The 17,804-nt window shown below is 40.1% G+C and overlaps 1 protein-coding gene across 6 annotated transcripts in view; it reads right to left on the bottom strand.

Moving 5' to 3' along the window:
• Positions 1–17,804, bottom strand: part of sdk2b (sidekick cell adhesion molecule 2b) — a 275,964-nt gene that overhangs the window by 65,096 nt on the left and 193,064 nt on the right. For all 6 annotated transcript variants that reach the window (XM_044337216.1, XM_044337219.1, XM_044337217.1 and 3 more), the window contains exons 2-3: positions 15,799–15,958; positions 773–879 (exon numbers count right to left, since the gene is read on the bottom strand). In XM_044337216.1, the coding sequence (XP_044193151.1) occupies positions 773–879; positions 15,799–15,958 (267 nt within the window). The remainder of the gene's footprint in view (positions 1–772; positions 880–15,798; positions 15,959–17,804) is intronic.

Raw genomic sequence — 17,804 nt, 5'->3', positions numbered from 1 at the left:
GAAATGCAGAAGGAAGCAGTTGGCTACATCAACAGTATGTTTGCCCAACACTGAAGAAGTGGACCTGTGGGACTGTTAGGCCCTCTTTGTCTCCCTCCCATCTCTCTCTCCCTCACGTCTGGTTGGCTGCATTGTTCATTCAGGTACAGCAGTGTGTCACATCCACTCAAATGTCGCTGGAACAAGGCGAAGCCAATGAACCTGGCATACCCTGGGAAGGCAGGATAATGGGCGTAGGATGGTTGTGACTATGGGAGGGGGGGGGTGGGGGTGGATTCAACATGACAACACTCCAGACACCTCTACCGTGCGTCTGTAATAGCTCGTTAACAAGACGAGGGAGTTGAGCGGCCTGAAACCGGCGCTGGAAATTTACAGAAACACAACGCATCTGAGCCCTATTTTCGCCAAGAAACGACAGATGTTGTTGACAAAAGAGAGAGAATGAAATAAGCGGCGGTCATATTGAAATGAAGCAAAGTTAAAAACAACCACGGCAACAATATCAATCTAATGAGAATGCTGAGTGGAACAGCTGTCCGGGTTGATAACACCCTGAATGAGATGCAGGTAGATCTTTCACCCTGCCAGCATCTGTCCCTCCCTAGTCAGTCCTTGATACAAAGGCAACCAAACAGAGTGTGGGCATACTGTGTACTCTGCAGGCATTCAAACACAGAAACACACTCTCTCTGTATCTATCATACATCCATTTATTAATCCATTGGCTCCATTCATCTGTGTTTCACCTGCAACCCTCGTGTATACTTACAGGCCACCTGTACTTCCGTGCGCCGCTGTAGAAGAGCTCCCACTCGATTCCTGACGATGCAGCGGTAGAAGCCAGCATGGGAACGGTCCAATGAAGGGATTAGATACCTTTAAAAAGCACACACACACACAAACACACACAAGATATAGATGAGAATTATTTTAAATCACAAAAAAAACGGGTAAACTCATTATGACAAAATGTAAAAATCAAAGGGGTATTCAAGTGAGTGCACAAACACAGGCATTTGCAAATGTGTAAGCACAAACGTGCTGAAAAGCCACAAACACAGATCAGCGTCTGAGCACGCACACATACACACACAAACTTAAGACCATCTAATAGAGGAACAAGGGCACAGAGGACACCGGAGCTTAGCTCTTGTTTATTCCAATGATAATGATGCTCGAGAGGCTAACCCAGCTACCACAGCGAAGGTCTCCCCCAAGACACACACACTTGCATTACCAGGCACAGACAACAAACACCTGTATCAAAATGTCTTCTATGCAAACACACACACACACACACACACACACACACACACACAAAATTCCCTGGGACAAAGGTGGAATCTGTATGTCTCCAGCAGTCTCTCCCCATGACCTTGACTTCAGTGTCCAGCTGTGGTGGCAGTACTGCCTCCCTGCCATGTGGAGGCAGCGTAACATACACTTTATACAGCTGCTGTGTACCAGGGACTACACTGTAGACTATCCACTGATTCAACAAATGTTGTATCTTTAGCCACATTTAGAAATGATGATGATGTAAAAAGAAGTCAGTAAGGATGGATAAAAGGTGGATCTCATTCATGTTGGGAAGGTGTCACAATCTTGCAAACTGCCATATGCATATACAGTATATAGGCTAATGAAGTATATAAGTAAAAATCTACTAAAATACTATACAACAGAAAAAAACTACATAATAGACTAGACAACTGATACTGGCAATAATACAGCAATAGTATTATTACATTATTATTAAGTATATAATTAAAATATACTTAAAATAGTACACTTTAATGGTATAATAAAATACAGTGTAAGTTATGTTCTCTTTTAAGCATGCAAGCACGTACTTTGTCAATATACTTTTACATTGGTAGAAATACACTTCAACATGTTTTACATTTGAAAATTATACTTTCAGTATAGTATAATTGACTATTGACTGACCTCCCCCCCATATCTTTTTGTGTGTACAAGTGAGTACAACACGGCGGATGCACTCTCCGACAATGAGACCTTTTGTTGCATTGAGACTACAAAGACACACAAAAAACACAGCTTTTGGAGAGATATCATGGAGGCTATCATGATTTTGAGTGGCCATTCAAAACAGGTATAAACACTTTTGCCTTTAGATGGGGTCGGATAATAGGTCATACAAACTAGTTTGATTCAAGCATACTAAAACCCCAATTGTCCTGTGCGTGTATAACAGCTTGCACATTCCACTGTAGGAGAGCATCACTTGTGAACTAATAACCAGTCTCTTGGCTTCAAGGAAAAGACTCCTGTAGATTCTCATCAGTAAACAATGTTTTTTGTTTGATTGCACACATGCAAGTTTTCGATATCTGCAATATCTGGGAGCGATAACCTCAAAAGCACCAGGGTACAGATTGGCTTTTGTCCATTTTGAGTCATTCAAGTAATTTCAGAAATGAGGCATCCAGACTATTCAGAGAGCCAGAAATCAACTTCTCAACAGCCATCCAATAACTAATACATGCGCGTACAGTGGGATACATGGAGCAGCCAACTGTTAAAGTGGTTGCACAGACAGTCTCTGATGGCATGTTCGATGGCAGCACAACATGTAGAGGATGTGAATAAGCCTACAGCAAGTTGTACACGTTTAATTCGGGTCATTCTAACACAGCACATAATTGTCGAAATAAATACTTCTTATGGGAAGTGAACCAGTTGCCACTAGGAGTGTGCTTGCCATCGTTGCTGTAACGTTCCTGCATCATGTGTGCTCAAGGGTGCTTACAGTAGTGCACTGCCAGGCAGAATGCCTGAGTTTAACCTTCAGTAATGGGATGTACCGGTTTCTATAGTAACCGCATGCAATTTGTTTGAAAAGTTTGCATGAATAAATGTTTAGGAACATCATGAGTGAATGAAAGTAAAGGGAAAAATTCTAAAGTTCATAAGTGCTTTTAATTTAGGACCAGGCAGTCTCATAATAGGAGTCATCAGTTGCTCCTCTAAAATAAGCGAGAATGTTTGTGTATGATGTTGACTAAAAAAACATGCTCCTTTTGACCGCAGTCGACTATATATTCCTAAACAGATTTAAAAAGAATTCAGGCACATGTTTTTACTGACTGCCAAAGGCTAAAGGGAAGAAAAGTGAAATGAACTGATACTTTCTAAGAGGCTATGTAAATGTGCTGAATGAAATGTAACAAAAAAATCAAAATATTATTTTCCCAAACCTGCTTACAGAGAACCAGCATATTCTTTGAAGACCCCATGACTTTGATCAGACTGACAAATCCTGTTTTTAAGTCGGACCAAGCATATGCCTTAAGGTTTGTTCACAGTAATGTTCTTCGATGTCAAACTACATCAACATCAGGGAAACAACGCTACACTGCCCAAATAAGCATAAAGATGGGCAACAAGTAAAAAGAGTACATTATGCACCATTTCCCCAAAAGATAAACCCTCATTTGGTGTTTTGGTGATGGTGGTGGAGAGTGCTGTCTAAAATGTCAACAACAAATCTCAGTTGAGTTGCGATCTGGCGACTGAATATTTTTTATACCTATCAAACCATTCAGTGACCTCCTGGCCCTGTACAGAAGCATCTACATGTCATGTTTTTCTTTAATTTGTCACCTGTCTGTATGTGTCATGGATAGGATATATCATGAAACTTAATTTCTGGCCGCATTTCATTGGTCAAAACAACAACAGCAGAAACCTGTTGCTTTGTTTTGTTAATCACATGAAAATCACCAATAATGAATCCAATTAAGATATCAATGCATACCTTACTGTTAGCCTGGTTGACATCAGTTTCTCCCAGTTGGACAGATAATTGACCAAACAAGACTACTGTATGTGGGCAGGATTAAGAACATCAATATCATCTTCTTCGCCAGCTGCCTAGCTACAGCCATTAAAAATAGCAAGAATAACGAGAACAAAGAAGAATAACGGCCACAATGCTTGGATGAGATTGCAGCTATACAAGAACAGAAAAAGAAATAACAACACTTAAATGTGCATTTCTTATATTCTGTGTTTAAAATGTTAAGATAACTGCTCCTAGCGACAACAGCTTCCGTGTAGACAGAAAATGACTCACCGCTAATTGTTCCCAAACTGAAATTGTCCAACATAGGCAGTCTGAAGAGATGAAGTGAAACCAAAGAGCAATTCAGTCTGATCTTATCAGGCTAATATGCGAGGTCACTAACGTCAATACAAAGCAAACTTTCTCCTGTTATTTTAAGCTAAAAATGTCTAACAAGCTGCCTCTGTGCTTTGTAAGTAGCTGCTAACAAATGGAAATAGTGCTGCAATAACAAATGGTTTGCTGTGTTGGAAGGCTGTTAATATCTGTAACAAATAATGAAGTGGTATCAAACTTCATTAGTAGCAGCGTCAGTCGGACCCAAAGGACTAAATGAGTTTCAGCCCAAAGTCTGTTAAGGCTTAATCAACTAATCAGAAGGCTCTATTCATGGTGTGTGACTCCTTTCATATGTTCCATCATCCAAATTAATACAATTATGTATATGTTTTATGCATAACGAGAAGGGATATGAGATGGATAGATGATGGAATAATGTGTAAAGGAATGACAAAAGCCTAAAAATGTTACTCACATCAGAGTTTGGGTGGAGAAGAAGCAGACATTAAGGGAGAAATAGCTGACAGGTGGTGTCGGTGCTCCAAGTTTAACCTCGCTGAGGCCTACCAAGAATTCACCCCAGAGCCAGAGCCCTCGGGGTGACTTTAGACAGTACTCTCTCCCTCTCTCTCTCCCTCTCCCTGTCTCCCTCTTTCGCTCTGTCCCTTATATAATGAATACAATTAACCTTTGCGGAGCTACGCGCGTTGGCAGCAGGTTGGGGGAGTCAGCGGGGGCTCGCTGTGTTGGACAGAGATTGATTGATGTTCCTGTGGTCAGCGCACTCCGTCAGATTCCCGTTAATTAGCCCCCACTCAGGAGAAATGATTAGATGGTGGAGTGGCGGAGAGACAGATAGAGGGACAGAAGAAAGTGGGAGGACGCGGTATGGAGTGGGATGCAAAAGGAAGAAAGTGTGGGAGTGTGGGAAGGATGGAGGAATGAAAAGATAGAAGGACAGAGAAGGAGGCACGGATGGTAGGGGATGACTGACAACACTATAATCCTTGATTGAAGATGGCTGCGGTGCACTTTACAGTGAGTGTTCCCTTAATAACATAATTCCTGTGCCCAAGGTTGGCTCCAATACCATTTCACTTAAATTGCTGGTTATACAGTAAGATTATAAACCCTCATACACACATTATGGGGAGAATTATAATTACACCCTAACTGCTAGAAAAGAAATCATAATATATTTGAAAGCATCATGACGACGAGCTGGTAGTGACAATCATATCTTTTTGCCCTACCATCAATTTACTATGATTCTAAAGGTTTTTCCTGTTATTTGGGTTCATGTATTTGAAACCATCTCATAAAAAGTAAACGCATGGCACAATGTGTCATGGCTCACTTGTTATGATATTTTTTAATGTCATCACGGTATTGTTCTGAGTTTACATCACCCTCTTATAATAGTTTGATGTCACTTTGCTTTCATTCAGTATTGTGGCACACTTGTAAGACTATAACAGCCTGTAATACATTCAGTATATTATAAGAAAAAGCAGTAGCAGTGGCAAATTACTTATTACATCTGACAGCCTTATTACTTGCTTTATTATAGTAATCATGATGGATTGATGTGTGTCATTATTCTAATACGATGATTATATACTTGTGCTGTGCATATCATGGCGTCAAATATCTATCACAGAATGCAACAAGTAAAATGTTACAGTCTTTCCCCTATATTCATTCAAAATTATGAATGCTGCTGCTAAAATTTTACACGAACATTAATATCAATGGGCTACTTATGATTTTTACTCGCACGCTGTGTGAGCACGATAACACCCTAGTCACTGTGGGATTGTTTTGAGTCATCCTCCCTCTCCTCATTCTTCAAAGGACATCTACATGAAAGGTATATTCTGTTATAAGAGTAGCGTAGCTCCGTTAAGGAATAGGGCAGTGAGTAATGTATTTGCGTTTTGAGTGTGTGGTTGAGCAAGCGACAGAAAAGTGACAGTAAATGTGAGCAGAGCAGAGGAAAAGGTTAGCAGTAAATTGTCAATCTGGCGGTAAATGTACAGTATAGGTTACAGAGTGTCAGTTAATTAATGCTGCAGCTTCTCAAGACAAAGAAAAGTCTTGTCTGTTGTTTTCCCAAGGGGGGTTAGCCTTGAAGTTAGCAACAGTAGGTTAGCCTAACCTGACTAGGATCACTTAAGGTGGACTGACTTTTAAGGTGGACCAGCTACTTTAGTGTCAATCTCAGCCGCTCTTAAACAGAGAATAGAGAAATGTCTGGCTGCTGAGTCTCTTCCAAGGGCACCCTGCCCCAACATACCATGTAAGGAACACAATCGAACATACAAACACACACCGGCACACACACACACACACACACACACGTCCAATTCTTCCCTGAGCTACAGGTGACGTCTCTGAGAACAATTCCTTATTATCCTGCAGCAAATCAATAATGCGCTATGTGTTTTTGATGAGATGTCCTTTGAAAGTGTATTGGATCATATGTTGAGATCCCTTCTAAATTCTATTGGATAAGAGTTTTCATTTGTATCCTGTTCTGTCTTCTTTATATCCACCACATACAACACATGACAGGTAACAGAGACTTCTGGCTTAAGCTACTGGAAATCAATAGCGGGTAATTCGTCGACAATCCCAGAGGGACAGCATCCACATGTTCTATCTAGGATATAGATGGACAACTGTCTGGTGGAGGCAATTGACCCAAACTATTGTCAATTGTATTTTGTCACTCCTTTTTATATATTAATTTTTCTGCTTTACCATGTTGTTCTCTGTCCAGTTTGTCATGATCCCTGTAAATCTCCCTTGAGTTGCACAGACGTTGCTATACAGCCCCCAAAACTGTGAGGCAACTCTGATGGCCAACAGTTGTTTGCTGATGCATATTCACATATGACATCATATCAGTTGATTGGATTATAGGCACAAATGCCTCTTGTATTACGAATATACAATAAATAAAAGTTCATGCATCTGGTTGGGTAAAGGCAGGGGTAGCGGATGTTGCAGTTTGAGCTTGAAATGCAGTTACAGCCACTTATTGTAAGAGCTGGGCATACTGGGAATACTTGATGAACACAAACTAATATGCATCAAAAAACTGTCATCAAACTGTCAAATACCAAAAGTTGTCAACTGAGGTTTGGACAGATTTTTAGTCTTTTTTATTCATCGTTTGATTTGATATTTCTTGATTTAAATCAGGAAATCAAGAAACCACTAATTTGAATTTTACTTTATTTATGCAAAGTTCTTGTGTTGTTTTATTGAAAAGTTTATTCATATTGTAGAAAAACAGGCTTTTGCAGAAAACTAAATGTTTTACCTGACACAAAGTTACCGTATTGGCAACGATATTGAATCATTTCAGAACAAGAAAAACTAGCAGTGGGAATAGTAGTAACAGTTTGAATCCGGGCATTTAATAAGCTACTCTGGTTTGTAAGTGGGAGTCTAGACAATGCTTAATTAAATCAGCTGATGATCAGTTGATGTGAGTGATGTGAATAATTTCATTTCTGAAATCATCCGCTATTAGTTCCACATTCCAAATGATCTATCACCAACCAATGATGCACGCAAAGACTGGGTTTTTTTTATTGTAGCACGTCTCTAGCCATTCTGTAACACAGGTGGTGTAATTGCTATCATGACAAGATATGATGTATGGTCTAAGCAGCCTTTCCTTTTCTTTTGGAATATCATGTGGGTCTGTTTAAATCAGAGAGAAGCCTGCAGACACCAGCAGTGAGTGCTCCCCTGCCAACACTCTTTGAATGTAGGTCAGCACTAAAATCCTTGGGAATCTCACCAGTATGTTTCTATCACACCATATCCAACTGTAGACACAATAATATGTAAAATCATACTTTACTGACTTTACCCTTATAGTCCCTGAAAATTAGTTTTAAATCTTAAGTATGTCTTTATAACATTAAATATTCATCACCAAATAAGCAACAATTAGATTTAAAAGGGCTTAACGGTTAAAAACTCAGTTAATCTCCTTAATCAGAACTGTGCTGGTGTGCTATGATTAAAATTTGAGTGACAACGCTGGAACGACAAGTCTTCCAAATTAAACAACAAAATATGTTTTATGATTCAATGACTCAATGGCTAAGGTTTAGGCACAAAAACAACTTGCTTAGGTCTAGGGAAAGATCATTGTTTTGTTTTTTAGTTTTTAAGGGGACCTTCTTGTCATGGTTACAATATTAACAGCGTGGTTAGGGTTAGTGGAGGATTGTGGTCATGGTTAAAAAAAATAATGTTGATGCAGCTGGAAACAGGAAACAAACAGCGGTCTCCTGTGTTAAAGTCCGATGTGTTGTGGACCCATCCATCCATCCCAATATCAGAACAGCCGCTAGAGGGCTTTGTCACTTGAACGTCAATGTTGTTTTGGCGCACTTGCTGAGACAACTAGTGCCTCTTCTTTTTCAATCAAGGTATGTTAGTCTGATTAGTACCTGGTGAACACAGAAAACACTTTAAATTGTCTTGTGGCAGGAAACAACTTTGGCCTACAGCCGAGTCCCCTTTAACCTGGCTTTTATGAACAGAGTCTGTCTGGATGGACCTTTAGATTGTATGATTGGTAGAAAACTACTTTACCTCGCAGATTAAATGGCAGCCTGCTCAGCTGCACGGTAACCCAGGAGAGTTTAAACATATAACAGAGACAAGGTATTCATACAGTAGTGTTTTAACTACCGAGCATCAGTACGACCCCCGGTCAGCTCACCCTGGATGCTAGCTGCAGGAGACTTGCGTGAGGCTCCATGAAGCCCCACGAGCGAGAGCATGAAATGCTGCGTGCCGCGGGCGGGATCCTCTGGAGCTGCCGAACCAGACCGAGGCAGCAGCTGAACATTCAATACACACATTGAAGCCTAAATTAAGAAGGGCCTAGCCTCATGAAAAAAAGAAAAAAATGTGAACCTAGCGCAGTTGTGGCGGTTGCTTGCCATCCACCGTGGTTGTCTATAGCGAGGTACTGCAATATTGCAGTTATTGCAACAGCTGTTGTAGGACCTCATTCCTCATAGTAAGAAGCTGATCAATAAAATAGGTTTTCAGGCGCTTTAAAAGTAAAAACTAAACACTAATCGAACATAACTGCACACTACACGCACATAATGAATGCTGGTGAGTGGTACGTTCTAAAGTATTCATGACATTCGAGAATATTATCTTAATACAAATAGTTGAACATTCAGGCTAGTTGCTAATGCAGTCAGATGTCCTTGTGCTTATACAGAAATGTTACATAATGCTGGCTGTGGATCATCCATTAGAATAACAGCTGTACCTGCCAACAGTGCAGTGACACTGATACTCATTCAGTAACACTCTTATACACAAACACACTACATATGCATAATAAAACGGATGCTGTCTTTTTTCTTTCTTGCTCTTTTGCTTGCACTTTCTGACTCACTCACTCCACTCGTCCATAGAAAACAAGGGGTGAGCGAGTGCACGGGGGTGGGGGGGGGATGGAAAGGTAAAACAAAATCTATTGTATCTGGGGGCTGTGGAGGAGAATGCCAGGGAGATAGAAAATGGACATTTTTAGTTACAGAGGGGAATCCATTAAGGTCATCCGGTGAGAGATGCTGGCTGGCTAGCTCCGTGCCAGTCTCTGACATGATGTGATTCAAGTACAGATACAAAGTGCAGACAAGTTTTCTGTCTGTAATTGGACGCCGCTGCTACTCTTCCTCCTTAGCAAGAAAATCGCTGATCTCATTAGAACAAACATGGTGACTAAATGAACAACGATAATAAAATCAAATATGAATAAAATAATCAGATTGAACTGAACCAACCAGTCAGTCGACCACTCATTTAAACAATGCATGATGATTTTCTGTTCTTATGGATGGGAAACAATCAGATCGTCCAGTCTCACCCTGTGAGATTGCCCATGCCCAACGTTATCGCCCGGGGCGGGGGGGGGACTCAGGAGAGACTCAGCAGTAAATGTTTCCCTGTTATCTGCCTACATCTTTTATAATAATTTTATTAATTTTATTCACAATTGAAGTGCTCTTCACAGCCTCGTCTCAGGGATATAAAGGACTGAAATTAGAGTGAAACGAGAGTAGAAAAAGCATATAGATAAACATAAGTAGAGAAAAGATTGTCGCTAACTGAATCAACAAAAAAATAATGGAGTGCTGTAGTGATCAAAAGCAACAGCAGTAGTAAGAGCAATGCATGAACTGAGACTCATAATACGATGTGATGACTCAATGGTTACGGTTTTGTTTGCATCTAGGGAAAGATCATGGTTTCAGTTAAAACATTGTGGTTTGGTTGGAAATGCTTATGTTTTTAAGGTCAGGGGACCTTCATCGTCATGGTTATTATATCAACAATGTGGTTAAGGTTTGGGGAGGATTGAGTTGTTCTGGAGATTTCTGAATGATGCAAAACTGAGGACAACGTACAAGGAATCTGCAAGTTAGAAAAGGGGGAAAAAAGCGAGCAAACCGGACATTTTTATTTTTAGCCTTTGGGACCCACGCTGATCAGGCGAGCCACATCAGTTGATTGCCCTTCCTTGTCAGCCATTTACCCTCTGAAATACAACTGGAGAGATCACAACGTTTCAAGCGGGAAGGACTCATCTCTTAGAACGTGTGGAGTAAAATTTAGGTTGTTCTGAAACATACAAACATAAATTTCTTAGATTTGAATTGGAATATCACATTTATTTCTCGTCGTTTCCCCTTCCACACATTCACCTTCATCCTCCTTCCAATCTACGCACATGCAGCAGTGGGGATGTCCAACATATTGCAACCTGCTGTTGAGCTAACTGTTTTGTCCGTGTATTTAAGTTATTTACAGAGAATGCAAAAAGAAAAATTTGGAAGACAGCCTTCTATTTGTCTGCTTCTGCAGGACTCTGCTCTTTGGGGGGTTTATGGCAAATTGTTGTTCATCACAGCCAAAATTGGCTGAAAATAAAGGTGTTTTTTCTGCTGAACATAATTTGATATCTTTTCTTACTGAGGTTGGAGCCAGTGAACATTCAGAAAAGGAATAAGTAAAAAGAACAACAGAATGAGACCCAGTCCAGTTTCAAGTTAAGTTTGGAACCAATTGAAACAAATGGTCTGAAACTCAATCGTGTGCATCGCACCATCAGGATATTTGTTGGTGTGCGGAGTCTAAAAGCAGACATCTTTTTGCACACACAGAAAACACGCTGTCATCTACCACTATGCCCCATGCTTTTCCTTCATCTCCATCTAGTTAGCAAGCTGAGCTCGTCATCTCCTTCCCCCAGACATGTAATAATATTGTACTGAACTTGTGTTAATTTGTTCAGAGCCACCATGAAATTATATCAGTTAGAAAAAAATACGGATGCTGTGTTAGTTCACATATGAGTGGATTAAACTGAGGAAGACTGGATGAACAAAGATGAGAGAGAGAGAGCAAGAATGTGAGTAGGAGTGGGAAGATGGAGTGAGGTCTTTCAGGAAATATACGACAACAGCTTAGTTTATATACTATATCTACTGTATGTATAGTACTTGTTTACTGCTTGAAAATACATGTTTTCTACACAATACAAACATATTACTGGCCTATTTCTGAACACACTGCCACATTTTGCAGAGACCAATCATTACTGGGTTTGACCGATGTGACACTCTATTATGCTAGCTGTCAAAATGTTAATCTCATTTTCTATGTTCTTTTTTTTTTTCTTTCTTGATTGTGGAAAGCAGCACTGACCAAGAAAGCTCTTCTTCTGCTGTGATTGTACTGAAGGGAAAACTAATTTTCACTCCTCAAAAACTGACAACAACAAGGGACAGTTAGTACATAGAGATGAAAAGTCAATCAGAATGAACTTGAGCTGCTGGGGCTGTCATGTCTTCTCCGTCATGCCGTTTCATTTTACTTGTGTGACTGATGTTGATGAGATTACCTCTGCTTTCTTTTTTTTTTTTTTTTTCTGTCTGTCCGTCTCATTTCAATATGAAAATTGGAGAAAAGTTTCTATTCCCTACAGGAATACAGAGGCCAGACTCCACCAACTGAGCCAAGAACCAACTGACAAACAAAAAAGACTCTTGACGTTGATTAATAATTAACTCTCTTAATTAAGTTTCTAGGTTAATTGGCAGCATAAAGACTGGTGGCGTGCCAGGTAATCGCCCCAGAGGTTTTAGTCATGCGACAGGAGGCTGTGACGCTATGCTGTGTGTATTTATAGACCAACTTATCCACTAAAGCATTGTGTGCGGGATAATTCACTGGCTGATGGGTTCAGAAATCCTTAATTTCATTGGATATAATCTTCAATCTTAATTAAGTTGCACTTTAATTTTGAGATAAATCTTTTAAATGATTGTTTAGAGAACCAATAACGCAGGATGCAGGCCAAACAGTGTGAATAAATGCGTGTGAGGCTGGTTGGCACTGAGACGATAATGTTGCTGTTATTTGACAGCAGTCAGTGCTGAGCCGAGTCTCTCCCAAATGTGGCACTCCCCACAGCAGATCACTAAAACTGTGCCACTCTCTTCCCTTCCGGCACTCTCTTGCACACAAGCTCACACCTACATGTTGAATAGTAATGCCCGCACACACAAACACACACACACATACACACACCTTGCCGTATTGATCGGTTGCCAGAGGACACAAGGTCAAGTCGCATGGTGTCAATATTTAAAGCAGCACTCAGCACTGGGGACCTCTACCATAACCTCATTAATATGGGGGTCTGCTCTGCTCAAATACACTCCTGGCACAGAGAAAGGCCGACTTGGGAACTGAGGAAGACTGCATACAAATAACACACATATGCACGCACAAATTCCCTTTCACATGAATAAGGTTGCAAAAAAAAGATAAGGAATCAATGAATATATTAATAACACATAAAAATTGCTGCCCTTGCCCTCAAAAGTAGCATCTTTACTTTCTTTATGTGATGTGTTTCCTATTGAAACAGGAGTTTGCTGTGGTATACAACATGACGGATCATTCATTGAACTGTAAATCAGTGTTGGATGTTAGTTGAGCTTAGAAAAGGAGGAACTTTGATAACACTTTTCTACCTGTTCAAAATGGGTTTCACTATTAAAAGATTAAAAAATGTTTTTTGGTGGTTATTCGAATCAAGGGTACAACGATAGAGGATGTTGTACAGATTGTAAAGCCCGGAGGCGAGTGTGTGATATTAGACTATATAAATAAAAAATCGACTTGACTTGAAAGATTCTTTGCTATATTCCGAAACTCGCCCAGGTAGGTAGAGTCAGTACTCAAAAGTATTAAATTTAAAAAAATGTTCCATTACAGTAAACCTCCAGCTGCTGCTTAACCAATAATTTCCATATTAAGATGTTGTATTAGATGCATCATTTTCTGTATGTCTCTGGATGTTGGGGAGCACGTTATATGCTGTGGGTATCTTTACCACTTTATTTTAGCAGCTCACTCCACCTACATTATCCCTGAGCACCCTGGTGTGAAAAACAAGCGCAACCACTGTTTACGAAAAAGTCAAATTTTCTAAAATGTCCATTTCAACTGGTCTAATAGCAGGCTTTTAAACAGTATACTGTATTTCCTCAAATAGTGGCTGGGGCCTTTATTTACCTCAACTCTAGTGGGTACCAGGCCTTTATTTGAGAGAGGCCTTTATTTCTAAGTATATGCGCCCGTTTGCTCTGTTAAATTTCTGTTACCGCATTAATCCACTGACTCTAACGTGCGGAACAATAATTCTAGCGCTTGAGTTCCACCCAGAACGTTATGGCAGTGCACCACTTAGCTGTAGCATCTGTTAGCATGCTCCTGGATGTATACTCGCTGGCTTAGCCAAGTTATTCTGGTTACCCTGGTTACTGATGCTCATGTAGTGTTGCTGCTGTCATTATAATTAAAATATGCACCATTATCGTTGTATTTAAACAGCCATTATCTGACACCCAGTTTTTAACTGACTACTGTCTTTTATTTGAGGAAATACAGTACAAACACTCACTCACACATGCAGAATCCTACACAGCCTTCTGCCTGACTACTTATTAAATCACCCGCACTATCACTCAATCACTCAACACAGTCAAACGGCACCTGAGGCCCTAACAGGTATTCTCAAGTATAGTCCATTCTGATCAATTGTCCTAGCATGTGTGTGTGTGTGTGTCACTTCTGTCCTTCCTACCCCAATGTTCCCACTCTGGTCTTATCTATCTCTAGAGATTGCTCCAGCTCCATCAACAAGGCGGATGTTGCTTGCACGTTCACCCTCTGTTGTTTTCACATACTCTCTCATTCTCACATATGAACACAACAGTTCAGCTAAGATCAGCAAAGTGTGTGTCAATGAGCTTTCTTTCAATCCTCTAGTGCTTCATTTACACTGCTGTCTGCACACACACATACACACAGAGACATTGGGTGCAGACACACTGCTCTCCGAGATAAGAGCAATGTTTGCCACATGATTAGGATCTTCCAGTTACCATTAAAGACGGTTTATCTCCTGCCCTAACCCTCATTCACGCCTTTTGCTTGTTCGCTGCCTCTCCAGAGAGAGTGATGGAGGTCACAGAGCCACGAGGGGAAAGCAGGGAGGCAGGAGCAAAAAAGAGAAAGAGAGAAAAAGCAAACAGCGAGAGCTATTTCTTTATTTGATAGGCTATTCCATTGTCACACAAGACTAAAAAAGAATGCAGATATTCTGCCTTTGGAGAGTCTAAAGTGAATGCAAGAGTAAAACACATTGTTCATTAGGCTTTGTTGTCAATTTGAGCTAATAAACTATGAATATAAACTGCCAAAATATTTATTTATTTTAGGTAGCTAATTAAATGACATCAAATCACATGAATTGAATTAGAAACAGAAATTGAGGTGGCAGTTATTATGCGTTATTATGGATCCCACTGCTTTTCTTGGCAAGACCCGCCCTACTCTGCCTCTCATTGGCTAGTACTTGTTGCCTTTGTTGCTTGGGTTGGTTAGGTTTAGGCATGAGGAGTGAGATTGGTTAGGGTTAGGGTAAGAAAGCCAGGGTTAGGGTTATGGTTAGGGTACCTAATCTCACGTGAGGCATTGTTGGAAAGCCGATCCATAATAACACAGCAGTTATTGCTAATGCTACACTACTAAGCTGGGCTGATGTTTCTAAGTAAGACTAATTTATCTGGTTTGGCTACTGCCTCATTTCTGTGGCATGAAAATATATGATAAATGTAATATACAAATAAAATGATGAATATTAATAAGATAAGATAGTTAAAATGGGTTTTTCAGAAGCAGGAAACAGGAAAATGTGGGTAAATTTAGCTTTAAGGCTAGCTGTGGCTTCCTCACCAGTTAACTGCTATCTTTAACTCAGAGGATATTTGTCAAATTACTCAATTACAAATCTTAAGAGACCTACAACATGCCATATGTATGTTTTTTTGCTCTAATGTGAATAATTTCTTCTGTCCATTCTGGCTATGATAAAGCCAAAATGCAGTAATTTTGGCTAAGTTTTTTTTTGCTTGTTTGGTCTAGGTCTGTAGTTACTGCAAGCCAGTTACTCAGGTACACCTTTCTCTCCCTTTTTTCCCCTTCTCCATCTCTCTCTTATTTATTCAGTTTATTCTCACCTGTACTCCAGTGAAAAGCGGGTCAGCTCCGTGTTGTTGTGGATCCATTTGAACTCCAGAGGCCAGCTCCCCTCGGCCATACAGGTCAGTACCAGCCTGTTGCGTTCCAGATGGAGCTGGCTACGCACCGGCTCTGTCTTGAAGTAGGGGGGCACGTCATCTGTAAAAGTATAAAGAACAGAGTTGAAGATTCGCTTTTTTTTCTTGCCGTTAAACCAAGCGAACTGAAAACACCTCAAATGCACCCAAAAAAACAGAACAGCTCTTACTGTAAATCTCACACACATCCACGAACCCAGAGGCACAAATGTGCACACGTAAATACAGACTTAAGAATAACAGGAAAAAAAGTAGCTAAGTAGTAAGCTTTAGGAATAAGAGAGAAAGAAAAATATGCATTCCATATGAATTTAACTTTCATCTGATAATGTAGGCATAGGAAAGGAGCTAACATTGAGTTAAAAAAACATTTGAATGGGAAGATCTGAACAGGGAGGCAACAGTTGATGCTTAGATCTATCTATAGCAGATTGTGGATGGTCAGATGCTTGGATCTCACCTAATACAGAGTAAACTCTACTGTATGTGATTATCACTGGCATGTAAACAACAAGCTTCCACACTCCAGATGGAAAACCCTATCTGAACGTGTCGCTTTTGAAACTACCTAATCTCACGTGAGGCATTGTTGCCTGTTGTTGGGTGATCTCGTCTTGCTCTGGGAGCGTCAGAGATGGCTGACTAACAGGGAATAGGGAGCAGAAGCATGAAGTCATGACGGATTGGTTCCTGCATCTCCTGCTCTGTGTGTTTGTGTGTCAGCAACTCATTGGCACAGCGCACCACTTTCCCCAAGCTAGACAGAGTAGACAGGAGAGGAGTAAAGCCTAGGAGGAGGCATGAAATCCTTTCATCAGTCGTTCGCCTCCACTCCGTTTCGCTGTCTTTCGCTCTTTCTGTGTTTCTTGAACACGCTCTGTTGAGTGTGAAGGAATAGATTGAGGAAGACCAGCGAAAACCTCTCCACAGGGCGATGCACGTATTGAACGTGTCAACAGACACAGATATTTTTATATCTCAATCAAGAAGCCTCACACACAATCTGTCAAGGTCCCTTGAGATTCTAATATCTCACCCTTGATAAATGATGCAAAAATGGAGAGCTTACTTGATGATCATTGTAAATATAGAACACATTAATTGGATGGTTGGATAATATAATTATCAAATTGACTGATAATCAGGCATTGAAATTAAACTGTCAAAATGATCTATAGTGGTGATATTTTGTTCTTCTATTTCAGCTCGACAAATCCAATAGAGGTAGACAGATAAGAGTGAAGGAATGGGGAAGAAAATTGGGGATGAAAGTAAGTGAGAGAGGGAGTGAGAGACCAATGATGATTTACAAGCTTTTCACTTTCATTCAAATTTGAATTTACTACTTAGGCTTCTCAAAGTATGCTTGATTTAATGAGAAGATGTATCTGTATCTATTTACACTACTACTGCTGTGCAAAAGATTGTATTATTTCCAGTTCTAAATGCTCTCATTTGAAAATATTTGTGGTCAACTGGGAAATTCTTGTTTATGCTGCTGTAACAGTTAGACTACCTCCATTGGTATAAATGGAGTAGACAAAATATTAGAAACATCTCTTAGTATAATGCAATACAGTTTGACAACAGCACTAAGTGCAACCTCCAAAATGGTCCTGAAGAAAAAAAATGGTCTTAAAAACATCAACAACTCTCTACAACAGTTTCAATAAAAACTGAACATTATAACCTTATTGAAGGAAGGATTTATTGCAGGACTGTTGTATTAGACTGCATTAGGTGTACCTGATAAACTGGGAACTGATTGTATACTTCAGAGAAGTTGTAAAAGAGGCAGACGATTAATCATGTTTTCCCAGAATATCGCATTGCAGACTTTTTGTTATGTAGAGGAATGATGTCAAATTGATAAGTAGCGGTGCTTTCTCCTTTACAAATACAAAATC

This window comes from Thunnus albacares, chromosome 20 (assembly GCF_914725855.1).
Source record: "Thunnus albacares chromosome 20, fThuAlb1.1, whole genome shotgun sequence".
NCBI classification, from domain to species: Eukaryota; Metazoa; Chordata; class Actinopteri; order Scombriformes; family Scombridae; genus Thunnus; species Thunnus albacares.
Note: the sequence above shows the minus strand (reverse complement) of the source record. Positions and strands in the feature narration are given on the sequence as shown.